Genomic DNA, 15006 nt, shown 5'->3' with positions numbered 1-15006 from the left:
TTATTATTTTATTATTATTATTACAAGAGATTACTTTTTTCAGGGATTATTTCCCCTTCCATTTTTTACAGACCAACTTCAAAGATATTAAAAGTCTTTCTGACTTTTTCTTGAACTGTATTTTTTGACTGCTAGCTTTACTTTTACCCTAAATACCCTAAAAGCACCAGATTGCAACTGATTTTGGAAGCTAAGCACCGTCAGTTCTGGTTTGTACTTGCATGGGAGACCACCAACAAATACCAGGTGTTGTAGGCTATATTTCAGAGGAAGGAACTTGCAAAACCACGTCTGAGTAATCCTTGCCTAAGAAAACTCTATAAGTTCATGGAGGCACTGTATCAACAAACTATTTGAACACACACACACACACTCTACTTTTAATTGTTGTTTTTATTATTTTTTATTATTATGTTATATTATTTCTTATGTATGACATCCTTAGGAGAATTCTACTAGGAAGTGTGGGCTAGAATCATTCTTTATCCTATTCCTGGCAGCCACTCTTCTGGTTATCTGCAAAATTCACAAATATTATAATTTCCATAAATAAGAAAGTATTTCCTTTCCTTCACATATATAAACAATATCAACTGGAACTGGCTGGCATGACTTCACTGAATGCTGTTACCTTCTCACCAGAGTGGTACCTATTTATCTACTTGCATTTGCATGCTTTTGAACTGCTAGGTGGCCAGAAGGTGAGACTAGCGACAGGAGCTCACCCCATCATGCAGCTCTCAGGCCTCGAACTGCCAACCTTCCAATCATCAGAATTGGCATCTTAACCACTAAGCCACTGCATCCCCCATTTATTTATAACTGCCTCTAAAATACATGCAAACAAGAACAGGTTGCTTCTTTGGTTGTGAACATGTCACTACATTTCAACCTTCCTAACAAAATAACAGTAGTAGCAAGGAGGAAATGTTTGCAATAAATTTATTTTATCTAACTTTACAGATTGAAACGTAGTGACCACTCAGTTCAGACAAGGGGGGCATACAACCAGATCTTGCATTATTGAGCACTCGTATGAGGCGCACCAGCCAGCCATGTCTGCTTCTACAATACTTTATTCTGCCCATAATGCCACCAGGTTTTCTGTCCTTAATCCCACCACAATCAGTAAGCATTCCATGCCCACAGAGGATACTCAATATTTAATGGGCTCTTTACAGTATTTTTCAAACATATATTTTTGTAGTTGAGCATACTTTGGGGTTTCCTGAAACTTGTTGGTACCTCCTTCTTGTATATGGATGGTGCTGTTTTGAAGTATAATAATTCATCTGACAATTCTCTTTTGTGACAGAAACTACTATAAATTAATTACTTTTTTATAGTCAGGTGGCTTAACAATAAATTTAAATGTGGAAGGGGGACTAGTGTAGAATAATACATTAATACTAGTATAATGATTAGACTTTTATTCAAAAGTGCAATGACTGAATAATAAACATTCAATGGGATAAAAAAGTATATCAACAATCAGAAACTGGAAACAAATAAGGTTTTTCCCTCTTAAATATTTTGCAATCACTACCTATAACAGTGGTTATTCAAATCTAGAAGTCAAAAATAAATTAGTATTATCATTTGCACTAATACTGAATTCATCTACGGTAGTTTATTAGTTTAAAAAGTGCAACTAAGCAACAAATTAAAAGGTGGTATGGTGCATTGTCCAACTACTGAAAAATTCACAGAAATCAACATAAAGCCCCCCCCACCCAAATAGCTGCTACCACCAAACAGGTGTTAGTAGTGGATCATAGTCTCACTGTTTTATGTGAGACTGTAACTCAGAGTGGAGGAAACGGTTTCTTTTTTTCCATTGCATTTTTTCTAATATAGGAGAGAACAAAATATAGTTTCCAAATTGTTTTCTCCACCTTGCATTGCAATAACTAGTCCCAGGACAATGGACTTATTTCAGCCCTGCTACAGCCACAAAATTCTAGGAAAAATCAAATGACCTCTATATCACTCATCTTAATCCCATTTTGGGAGAAAGACAGGATATAAATCAAATAAAGAATCCTCTCTCCCAAATCTTCTGAACATGAAGGGTCATAGAATCATAGAATCACAGAATCATAGAGTTGGAAGAGACCACAAGGGCCATCCAGCCCAACCCCCTGCCATGCAGGAAATCCAAGTCAAAGCATCCCCGACAGATGGCCATCCAGCCTCTGCTTAAAGACCTCCAAGGAAGGAGACTCCACTACACTAGGCAGCTTAGATGAATTCCTACCAATCAGAGTAGAACTACCTTTGGTCTGAAATAGATGGGCAAAATAGAGCTGCAGGAGACCAAGCGAGTGCCATTTGTGTCACGACTGCAGGAACCACACATGCCCAGTCATAATCCCGGCTACCACCATGATCCTGGACTGGGCTGCCAGAAGGAGCAGATTTTACCCTCTCTTTCTTGGCCCAGTTCCTTGCAAATGATGTGACCCCAGTGCATCTTCAGTCCACGTTCAGGACATGCGTCATGCCCTCAATGTGGTCTGAAGCTGTGTCATTTTGCTCATGTGCTTTAGGCCTAAATCATTGTCTATACTGCCTCAGAACTGATTATTCAGATAGACATTGTTGATTGATACATCCACATGTCACATCACCCTCCTCATCTGTAATCAAAACATGAATTATTGTGGTTTTACTATGGACTAGTCTGGCATATAAAAACACTTACAGTATTTGGTTGGAAATGTAAGAATAAAGTTGAATTTTTTTTCATATATGGTAAACTTGAATTGAAGCACAGAAATGTTGGTCTCTGATACACAAAATGATGGAAGGTGTCTTTAAGATAAAAATTTCAGTGGAAGCTAGAGACTTTCTTGCTGGGACTTTTGGATAATGTTCTAAAGAAGAATTATGGAAACACCATCGAGAAATGTTTATGCTCAGAGACGGAAGGAAACTGTAACCCCAGCTCAAGAAGATTGGCTGATAAATATAGTTGAACTTGCTGAAATGGACAAACTGACAACCCTAAGTAGAAATCCTTTACAAATTTTTTTAAAAGACTGGGAAATGTTTATTTCTTATGTGCATTCTTATTGGGGTCAGTTATCACCTCTAGGTTCTGTAAAGTAAACTGAGTTTGCTTATATCATACAAGCCTTATGTAGTATAAACTAAAATAAGGCTAGTAATAAGGGGACATAACCATCTTTTTTTTTTAGCAAGGGAGTCAGAATGTTTGTTAATTTTTGTGTTATATTAGGATTGTTGTTTGTTTGTGGTTTTTGTATGGTGGTTTTTTTGTCATGTAGATATAGATATAGATATATATGAAACAGAAATAACACAACAGCAAAAACGTGTGTGTTTGCTGTTGTGTTACTTGTATTTAATAAAAATGAATTTAAAAGATAAAAACACTTTTTGGTTGACAAAAAGAAAAGAAAAACTTTTTCCAAACACAACATCTTGCCCTTCTGGCCCCCTGCATCATACTTCACTCAGTCAAAACAAATTTTATCATTACAATAAGACTGGAAATTTTAAAAACTTTTTACTTTTTGAACTTTGTGACTTTATTCCAATTGGCTAAAAGTTCCTTTCGATATATGGACACCCATTTCTTCTTCTTTATCACAGAAGAAATTTCATGGCATCTCTAACCCAACCTGTGTAGTGTATCTTCATAGAGACCCTCAGGAAAGCCTATCAATAGGGCTGTCTTGGCCAGATTTGTTCAGAGGGTTTTCCACTGCCTTCCTCTAAGGCTGTGAGACTGTGGCTTAGCCAAGGTCACCTAGTGGGTTTCCATGGTCGAGTGGTGATTCAAACCATTGTTTCCTGGAGTCTTGTCCACTACACCATTCTGGCTCTCTACTATGCTATATTTGTAATTAAGTTGATATTTTGAAAATATGTGTACCCTTCCCATTTCTTTAACTTTTACAGAAATGAATCCATTGGTTAATATCAGAAAAAGGTACTAAAGTTTTAATTCCAGTGAAATCACTGGAAAAATATCAGCCATGACTAACAGGTCCAGGATTTCACTGGGTTTAAAATGTGACTTCTTTCTCTGGATTCAGGTTCTTTGACCAACATTCAAAATTTTCTCAAAAAATATTGCAATAACGTAGTCACAGAAATTAAGAAGGGAAATATGAGAAACAAGGTTTGAGGATATCAGTGGCATCACTAGGGTTGGCATTGCCTTGTGCAGTAACTCATGGTGTCATGGCCTCCTCCTATATCGCAGTATATATAATCCTTAGTAATTTTTTTGTACTAATGTTACTCTTAAATTGTAATTCCCATATAGCACTGCATGTAATGACAATAGATATGACACAAACAACTAGAAAAATTAAAATTACACTTTTAAATTACAGTATCATATACACAGCCTTAATGTATTTACTTGTATATAATTTCATGTGATCAAGGTGAAAATATGGTAAGATGTGTTTTTTAAAGAAAAATGTTAAAGAATTTTACATTTTTTTTTAAAAAAAACTGATACCGCTCCTTCCTTCTCCCACTGAAACGTATTCACAGACACCATCTGCAGCATTTTAAAGGGATGCAAAAGCAAATGTTTGGGGAGAAGTGGCATCACCCCCCCCCCATAGGGTGTGACCTGGTGTGGAACACATCCTTTGCACCACCTTGTGACACCCCTAAAGGACTTTAATTTTTACAGCTACCATACTTGTAGTTCAAGATAACTGTAATGAATTGTGACCAGTGGTGGCTGGACCTCAGGTCCACAGATCCCTAAGAAATCTGTACACATGCTTCAGGGAGTTCATGAACTTGGTGCAAAATTTAGTGTTTACCTAATATCTGTGTCATAATAAAAATATTTTACACGTTCATATTGTTCATATCTTGTGTGTATCAAGTGTAACAATGACAAATACATCAATTTCCAGCTGATGGTGTGTGTGTGTGTGTGTGTGTCTGTGTGTTAATACAAAGTGCAAAGCACTACACATAACAGAAACTTTATATCTATCTACATATGTAAATCCAGAATGTATCGCTTTTCCATTTAAAGTTATAATAGCAAAGCAAAATTTTCACAGCCACATACAACAACAAAAAAGAAAGAACAAGTTTTAAATGGCAAAAGTTATCAAAAAAGGTTTAGTGGTAGAACAGACCTCATCATTTTATGTTTATGCATTTTGGTATAACCTTTCTGTACTGGTTTTGTCAACAATGATTTTTCTGCCTCTAGTTCCATTTTAATAGTGAAAAGTTATAAAACTAATTAAACACTCTGTGCTAGTTAAAACATTTTATTACTAGGAGAACATTACACTGAGCTTAGTGTTCTTTGATAATATTAGAATAAACATTATGGGATGCCATGTTGCTAAAGCAAAGTCACAGAATGATCAAGAGTTGTTTACTGATTCAAATGTTTTTGAAAACAAGAAAAATAAAGTGAGATTTTACCAGACATGGCTGGTGCCTTCTATGTCAGTAGGGTAGTGAATGTACCCTGGGAGTCAGTCTGTACTTTAAAAGCAGCACTCCAAGGTACTGAATACTATTCTCAAAATATGTTCAAATATTCAATGATCAGACTGAAACCCATAGTTCACTGGCATGGGAGACACTTGCTGTCACTAACTCTTTCATTTCCACAGTGCACTGATTTAAAGTAAAAGATGTTGAAGCACAAGTTACTGAGCAAGATGGTATATAATATTTTTCAGCATACCAACTGATTGTTATGTGAAAGGAAATAGAAGGGATTCCTTCTTTTAAAAAAAAATTGGAAAGAGATTAACATTCATCTGTTTTATTTTGTTTGTGTAATAGGGTTCCCCCCCCCCCCCCCCCCGAAACAGCTTAAACACAGCTATAATCAAAGCTGGAAATTCCAGTGTGGTCATGCCCCACAAATCATACAGCAGCCATAGTAGCTATGTTCTGATATCACAGGCACCTATCCAACTTCGAGGCTTGATTGATTACCATGGAGAGTGAAATTTCCCATAATAATACAACCAAAACCAACAATCACTTTGTAAATCCAGAAGGTACAAGTACTGCAATCTGAAGAGCAAAATGAACAGTTATGCTGGACAAAATATTCATATGTGTCCCAATGGAAAAGAAGCAAAGGCACACATTGTAGATGAAATGAGAAGAAAAAGGTTCATAGAGAAATCCATGTTGTTTGGCTATCAGAACTATTTCAACATAAATACAAAAATCATATAATACTTTTATTAATATGCTTATGCTATATTTTCATTCAGTCTGTCTCCTTCAGACTGAAGAAGTAACTGCACAGAAAAAGAAGGATAAGCAAAAACTGGCTGTTTAGTGTGCCATGCTTTTTTGTCCTTAGCTGTAAAACAGCTAAGAAGGATTTCTGCTACCATGCGGAAATATGAATTCTTTCCTAAGGAGGAAAAAATGTTTCAACCACGGCCCTTGTTTTTTATATTGTTTTTAAAAATCATTATGTTCCTTTTTTTTTTACAATGAGATCAGCCTCGTTGAATCAGACTAACGATTTCTCTGGTACAGAAATCTGTTTTTCACAGTGGTTAATAAGACACTTCTGAGAAGCCCATAAGCAGATCCACATGATGGATATAACTGCTAGTCCAACACCCGGCATTCAGAGATGCAATGTGTCTGAATTTAGACACAGAGTACAGAGTATAGCTATGCTGAGCAGCAGCCACTGATAGCATCCTTTTATTGTTGTTGCTCTTACAACCTATTATTGTCCTCCTGCTATGTTTTATGGTTGTTGATATGAATTAAAACATATCAACGAACAGGTATTGAGCATTCTGTGAAAAGCATTCCAGGAGATAAAGTGAAAGATCGTTAAATTGATGAATACCACTGATACATAGGTCTAAATACCCTAAAGGCAGCTGATCCTGTCTAAGCCTGGAAGCTAGGTAGGATCAGCTTTCAGCCAGTGCTTGAATGAAAAACCACCAATGACAACCTGATGGTATAGGTGATATTTTGGAGAAATGAACTGGCAAAACCCTATGAAATTTAAGAAAACCCTATGAAATGCATGGGGTTGCCATGGCATGACATGTACATAGACACACACACTGATACCTAGGTTGGAATTCTTTTGAGACACTACACTAGCATAAATTTATTGCTCATTGCAGCTCCACTTTCTCAGAGATTGCATACCTACAGTTTCTAGTGCTTATTTCACAAGACAGAGCGCTCTCTAACACTCTCTAACCAGCAGGAGATTCATAGTGAAGAAAGTTCTCTATTCTGTCCACTGTGAAGGGCTTCAATACACAGAACATTGATGCTTTTGTTGTTGTTGTGTTCCTTCAATTGTTTCTGACTTATGGAGACTCCAAGACAAAACTATCATAGGGTTTTCTTGACAATATCTCTACCCTCCGTACAGGGCCTTTGCCTTCCTCCGAGTCTGAGAGAGTGTGATTTGCCCAAGGTCACCCTATGGATTTCCACAGTGGAGCAGGAATTCAAAATCTGGTCTCCAGTCTCACAGTCCAACACTCAAACCACTACTGTCATTTTCTAAACCCATGTCTGCACCTCCTCACTTTGGGGAGATGCCAAAGATGTGGTTGAAACTAAGGGCTTATATGTTGTTGTTGCTGTATGCCTTCAAGACATTTCTGACTTATGGTGATCCTAAGGCAAACATATCATGGCGTTTTCTTGACAAGATTTGTTCAGAGTAGGTTTATAATATTGAGTGCCCAAATAACAAGAAAAAGGTAACACTTCTTTCTTGTAGAAGCTCCAAGAATGGAAAACAGAGCAATTATAGCAAAATCCTCTACAAAGGTCTCTTTCCCAATGAAAAGTGAATAATCTCAGTCCTTTAGCTCCTGCAGTATTCAGACTTAAAATGAGAAGTTTGTTGTGGCTTTTCTGCCTTGTTGATTGCAAAGTCTACCTACAAAATAACATTTTAAGCCTGTTTTAGGCTGTGCCATAAACAATGTGGACACAATGTAGGTACACATCATAATCCCCTCTGGTCACATCCACCTCTGAGAGAAGGCATTTTTTACCATTTTCCTATAATGCCTAATCCCATCTATGGATGCATGGGCTACAGGATGGTAGGCAAGCATCTGCACCTCTTCCTTCAGCCAGAAATGCACCTACTGACAGGACCAAACACTTAGACTCAACCCAATGACGGGGTTTTACAGGGTTTTACATTTTTATACTTTGTCAATCTAATAGTTTCCATTTTTCTTCGTATTAAATTACTGCACCATGGATTTTTTTTAGCAACCTGCTATCAAACTTTAAGTCAAACATTTGTAAAGGAACCTGCATGATGAATTTGATACAGAAATTATGGCCAACTGAAAAAAATGAATAAAAATATGTTCTTTATTTTCTTCTGGTTACTACACATATCTACCACAAATTCCCCCCAAAAATGCACAGGACAAGTACTTCCTGGATTATAGGAGACACACACAACAGTAAAAGATTTATTTAAAATGGTTATTTATACCTCTCAAATTTCATGTCTCCAGTTGACAGAACAAACTGCTTATCCACATATACTTGAACTGTAGACATTACTGTACCAAATTCCTTCCATAAGCTCTTCAATTCAATTTAAGGCATATGTTCTCTAACATAATACCAAGAAAACAACACATGAAACTCAACAGCAATTCCCAACTCAACCAAATTCCCAACTATTTCCATTTATCTATTAAAAGATTCAGTTAAAATTACTGATCTCTATCATTCCACAAGCTCCCATTCAATGATAACCATACAATTCTGAAATGCAGCAGAACATCTACATGACAAAATTCTTATGGGGAAAAACTAGGATTTACCTATCCCCCACAGTATTATCACAACCCATTTTTTAAAAATACGCAAAATAGCATCCTTAGTTGGCTCAATACATCATAGAAACTAAACTGAAAACATGACTGTTTGTCCCAATACAAATTTACTCTACAACTTTAACAGCAGTAGAACAAGCCTATAACCTTTCCTAATTTATTCACTCACAACTGAATGTTGTTATTTGTCAAATGCCCAAGTGAGAGCAACAAATAAAGTCTATAAAAAGAATAATTTTGAATGAATTATGAACAAAAAACTGCCCATAACACACATAGCATAAATTGTTCTCTGTTTTTCAACAAAATATGCATCCAAAGTTGCATTTATTTCTCAACAAATATGTATAAATTTTGAAGGAAATGTCTAGGAGACTTATTAGTTGATGATTTCATAGATTTTGTGGAACTTTCTTTTTTCAAATAAGCACAATTACTCTTCACTATGGCTGCAGTATAATTTCTGCATACTCTAGATTTAAATGGGCAACAAATCAGCAAAGAACTTGAGATACATTCTCAATATTACGTTTGCCCCAAACCACTAATGCTTTTAGAGTCATACATACAAGCACTATTACAAATAAATTACTACACAAGACAAAGAACACAGTTAAAGAACTCAATGTAGTTTTTAAAACCTATGGTATTGAACATTCTCTCTTAAATATTTTCAGGTAATATTACCCTTTAATACTTAATAAGATAAATATATAGTAATATATCACTTAGTAAAAATAAATAATAACAATTAATGTCCTAATTCTTACTGTACAGCATATTTCATTTTACACTTACCCCTTTTTTGAACCCATCCTTCTTTCACAATTGTTACATCGCTCATGGTGGCTCCACACTGAGCCCTTAATTCAGAAAAAATGCAAGTCTTTTGCTTTATTATTTTCAGAATTTCACGTTTCTTCTGGCTTTTCAGTTTCTTAAATCAATCTGCAAATATAAGATACAAAATAGAAATTAATTATCTCAGTGAAACCTCAAGTTCTCAAAACCATTTATTTATTTATTTATTTATTAAAATCGTGTCAAACTGCTTTATTTCTTCAGTATGGAAGCGTCAAAATCGCTCATATTGGCTCTGTGGATGTCATCTTGACACCTGCTTGTCCTATATTACTAAATATGTTACTATTTGTGCAGCCTGAGGACATAGACAGGATCCTTGGAGAGATTAGAGCCATCACATTTATACTGGATCCTTGCCCTTCTGAAACCAGGTAGAGGGGGTGATGCGTAAAGGAGGCTGTGGTAAAGCAGGCTTATAGCTTGCATGTCCTCCTGGACTCAACTCTGAGTCAGGATGCCCAGGTTTCAGTAGTGGCCAGGAGTGCATTTGCACAGCTAAAACTAGTGTGCCAGGTGCACCTATTCCTTGAGATGTCAGATCTGGCAACAGGGACACATGCTTTGATTATATTCCATTTGGACAACTATAACACACTCCACATGGGGCTGCCTTTGGAAACTGTTGGGAAACTTCACCAGGTCGAAAATACTGTGGCCAGAATGCTGACTGGGAGGCACATAACTACTCATTAAAACTTCACTGGCTACTGATTTTTTTTCTGGACACAATTCAATGTGTTGGTCATAACCTACAAAGCCCTATACAGCTTAGGTCCAGACTATCTGAAAGACCATATTTCCCCATACAATCCTGCCACAGTTCTAAGATCTATAGGGGCAGGCTGCATCCCAGTCAATGGAAGAGCACACCTGTTTTGCTCACAGTAGTTCTTGCCTGTTAAATCCAGATGTGTGTGTGTGGGGGGGTGAATCAGGCTGTGAGACACTACTAAGCTATGTAACATAACTATGTAACTGATCAAGAATCATATCTATCAATTACAAAGGACATTTTTACTTCAAAGCCATTTTTGAGTTCATAGCAAATATAAGCAGATTTACTCATATGTGATTAACATTGACTACTGGTTTTTAAAGTTAAGCAGCAGACATAGTTGTGCAAAGATCAACCTTCAGGCTCTTCATCATGTGCAAAACATTATTTTGTGAATGAAGAAAGTACACCCATCAAGAAAGTATGCTTCTGTTTCAAACCATATATGCAACTGAAAAAATTATGAGAACTATTAAATCTGGTTCTTAAAACTAAAGACCAAATCCAAATATTGACTTTCTTTTCTCTCCCACCTGTCAAATAAGCAAACTGACAGTTGTTGTGTGCCTTCAAGTTGTTCTCAACTTATGAGGCTTTCTTGGAAAGACTTATTCACAAGGGGTTTGACAATGCTGTCCTCTGGAGCTGAGAGAACATGACTTGCCCAAAGGCACCCTGTGGGTTGCCATGGCTTAGTGGGAATTCAAATCCTGGTCTCCAGAGTTGACAGTACTAATCTTTACTCTGTGGATAGAAGTGCAGGGAGGGAATAATCATAACTTTCTCCAGCTTGACATGCTTAAACAATTCTTAGATCATGCCCTCGTGTTGTAGTGGTTTGAATGCTGGACTAGGACTCTGTGAGACCAGATTTCCAATCCCTACTCAGCCATGGAAACCCATGATAGGTTAATGTTAGAAGCACCATAACCAAGAAACAATTTGAAGACATACAACAACAACCTTCTTATAATGCAGCAGTAATCAATGCTGCTCCCATTACTTTAAGCTAAAGATGATTTGGGCAAATTGAACAGACAACATAAATTTCTTAGTGTTCACAGAGTATCTATCAATGGTACAACTACATGGAAGCAATTCTAAACTTTATCAGAAATTATTTCTTAGAAATTACTCAAAATGATGTCATTACAAATTGTTTATGAAGACACAGGCTCTGAAAAATTACCACTTCTTTGGATATCAAGAAATGTAATATAAATTAAATTTATTTTTCTCCTTATTTTTAAAAACAATCAGAAATAAAAAGCCTGTGACAGTTATTAATGATTTCTATTATTCATACACAGTACCAGCTTATGTGGTTCCATACAAGCAGTAAAACAGTACTCTGGCCTGAATACCTTAAAGGCATCAGATCCCATCTGATCTTGGAACCTCAGTAGGGTCACCTCTGGTTAGAACTTGGATGGGAGACTGCCGATTAATACCTGATGCTGTATGGTAGATTTCACAGGAAGGAACTGGCAAAACCACCTCTGAGTATTCCTTCCCTGAGAAAACCCTATGAAATTCATGGGGTCGCCATAAGTCAACAGGCAATTTGAAGTCATATACACAGTAAAACAGCAGCTTTTCAGGAAGAAGAACAAAATAATGAATTTTCAGGGAGGGTCATTCCATCATAAGAGAAAGTAGCAAAGGATCTTGAATTTCTTTCCTTCAGTCAAAAACACTTCTATATTTGAACTATCCCGGCAGTCTTTCATTGTACTATCAAATGGTCCAGGAGAAACAACACTACCACATTAGAGACAACCATATTTTGCATGGGCATTAGAAGACTGCCATACTGACAGGTTGCTGACTATAGCTCTGCCACTATGTCATGGAGCAGCAAAACTTTTATAATCAAAGAAAAGATAGGGAAAACCTCTGCTGTCACCTCTAATAATTAAGCTCCCAACCACACAAACTGATTTTACCCTACCTTGCCCTGCAAAATATGTTTGGTTTTTTGTTGTTTTGAAAACTTTTTTAAAGTATCCATTATGTACCATGAAACAGAGCATCTCAATACTTAATGCAATGCTTAAAACAAGAAGAGTCAATCCAAAAAGTGCAACACTCTAAGGAGCAAGAAAATAACTATTTTATTATATGATGTGGGGGTGTACACGTATGTGTGCAGGACTGCCTGTTTGCATGTGAGATACAAAGGTTTCCAGACCTGTTCTGGAAGGGGAGTGGGTCAACAGCAGCTAGGTCTGGGTCAAATTTCCAACAAACTATGATAATAAAACAATAATATGATACAAATACAATATTGGTCACAGGCATATTGGGAGGAAAATGCTGCCACTCTGCCACATCATTTTCTGCTACATCAGAAAACTTGGGAAGCATTAAATAAATAATAATAAATAAAACTTTTATTTATATCCCGCTTTTCTGTTACAAGAAAATCAATGCGGCTCACAACATATTAAAATCCACATTTACAAAATTATGTCCCAAATTCCCCCCCCTTAAAACAGAATTAAACATGTACAATTAAAATATCTATTAAAAACAATAATAATAATAATAATAATAATAATAATAATAATAATAATAAAAAATACGAGGACAGAGCAATGGGCTAATACATTTTGGGGGGGGGGGGTAGTCATTCTGTGGCCGGGCACTTTTATTTATTCAGGAAAGGCCTGCCGGAAGAGATCCGTCTTGACAGCTTTTTTAAAGCTGTCTAAGCTGGCAATTTGACGGATCTCGTCTGGCAGGCCGTTCCATAGTTTGGGAGCAATTGCAGAGAAGGCCCTGTGCGAGGTAGCAGTTAGTCTGGTTTTTAAAGGCTGCAAAAGATTCCTGCGTGTGCGGGGCGGATTATATGGGAACAGGCGATCCCTCAAATAGGTTGTACCCAAGCCATGTAGGGCTTTAAAGGTTATAACCAACACCATGTACTGTGCCCGGAAACTAATAGGCAGCCAGTGAAGAGATTTTAAGATGGGTGTAATTCGGTCACTCCTAGGTTTTCCGGCGACCTGCCTGGCTGCCATATTTTGCACTAGTTGAAGTTTCCGGACTAGGCACAAGGGTAGCCCCATGTAGCGCATGTTACAGAAATCAAGTCGTGAAGTTACAAGTGAATGTACAACAGTTTCTAGGTCTTTTACTTCCAGGAAAGGGCGCAGCTGGTGTATCAGCCGCAGCTGATAGCAGGCGCTCCTGATTGTCGCATTCACTTGGTTTGTAGAGCTTAAAAAAATGGAATTGTTTAAGGTCTAGAATTTTTGTTCAGGAGTTACTCAAAATAATTGATAGACTGATTCTAAAATCTTATGTGTTTCCAAGCCTTTTCTGACTTATCACAACCCTAAAGAGAACCTATTGTAAGGTTTTCTTTGCATGGTTTTTCTGAAGGGTTTGCCATTGCCATCATCAGAGAGTGAGAGCGTGTGATTTGCCCAAGGTCACCCAGTGGGTTTTTATGCTTGGGCTGGGAATTGAACCCTGGTTTCCAGACTTGTAGTCCAATGCTCAAACACGACACCATGCTGGCTCTTCTAATATCTTACTATAGTCTTTGTTTTGATCTTATTGGTGGTGCAGTGGTTAAACGCCTGTATTGTATCCACTCACACACAAACCACAAGGTTATGGGTTCAATACCAGCCAGAGGCTCATGCTCGACTCAGCCTTGCATCCATTCAAGTCGCTAAAATGAGTACCCAGATTGTTGGAGGCAATTAGCTTACAGTTGTAAACTGCTTAGACACCACTTAGTGTGGTATGAAGCAGTATACACTGGTGCCTCGGGATACGAAATGATCGGGTTACGAAATTTCCGGGATACGAAAAAGTTGGATTGGAAAAACTGTTTCGGGTTACGAAATATTTTTCGGGTTACGAAATTCATTTCGGCGCGAAATTCAAACGATGCAAAGTGCAGCTATAGGCTTTCCAGGGCTAACGGAAAGCTAAGGGGGCTGAGTTAGGGGTTAGCTTTGGCGCGAATTTTGAATTTCGTTAGCAGCAGTGATTGGCTTGAGAAATCAAGCTGATCATCTGGATTGGCTAACGAAATTGGGGGGGTGGCTTGGCTTGAGAAACAAAAGCCGGCTTCCATTGATCTGCCCCCTTTGTCTGGCCTTGTGGACTGTGTGAGGAAGAGTTTCTTCTGAGCTCTAACTCGTGGTTCCACTGGAGGTTTGGACTTTTCCTGGCTTTCTGCCTTTGGACTTGTTCTGGCTTTGCCAGGTGTACCTTCGGATCAAGACCGGCCATCAGGAATTTCTCTACAGGTAGGTGGATGGATTTTACAGTGTGAGCATGCTTTTGCTGTGGGGTGCTGCTTTGCTTTCTTCATGGCTCTGCTGTTTTCAAAGTGTGGGTTTGAGTTTTAAAAGTTTGCACATGGTCCCCTGTGGGCCAGAGAGTCTCACCATAGGGTTGCATTTTAAGATTTGTGGATTCTGGGTTTCAGGTGCTGCTTTGCTTTCTTCATGGCTCTGCTGTTTTCAAAGTGTGGGTTTGAGTTTTAAAAGTTTGCACATGGTCCCC

The 15006-nt window shown here is 37.6% G+C and overlaps 1 protein-coding gene across 1 annotated transcript in view; it reads right to left on the bottom strand.

The window, feature by feature from the left end:
- Positions 1–15006, bottom strand: part of AKT3 (AKT serine/threonine kinase 3) — a 206292-nt gene that overhangs the window by 176313 nt on the left and 14973 nt on the right. The window contains 1 exon segment of the mRNA XM_042446913.1: positions 9639–9788. Within this exon segment, the coding sequence (XP_042302847.1) occupies positions 9639–9684 (46 nt within the window). The 5' untranslated portion in view covers positions 9685–9788.

Source organism: Sceloporus undulatus, chromosome 1 (assembly GCF_019175285.1).
Source record: "Sceloporus undulatus isolate JIND9_A2432 ecotype Alabama chromosome 1, SceUnd_v1.1, whole genome shotgun sequence".
NCBI lineage: Eukaryota > Metazoa > Chordata > Lepidosauria > Squamata > Phrynosomatidae > Sceloporus > Sceloporus undulatus.
This window is presented reverse-complemented; position numbering and strand designations above follow the sequence as displayed.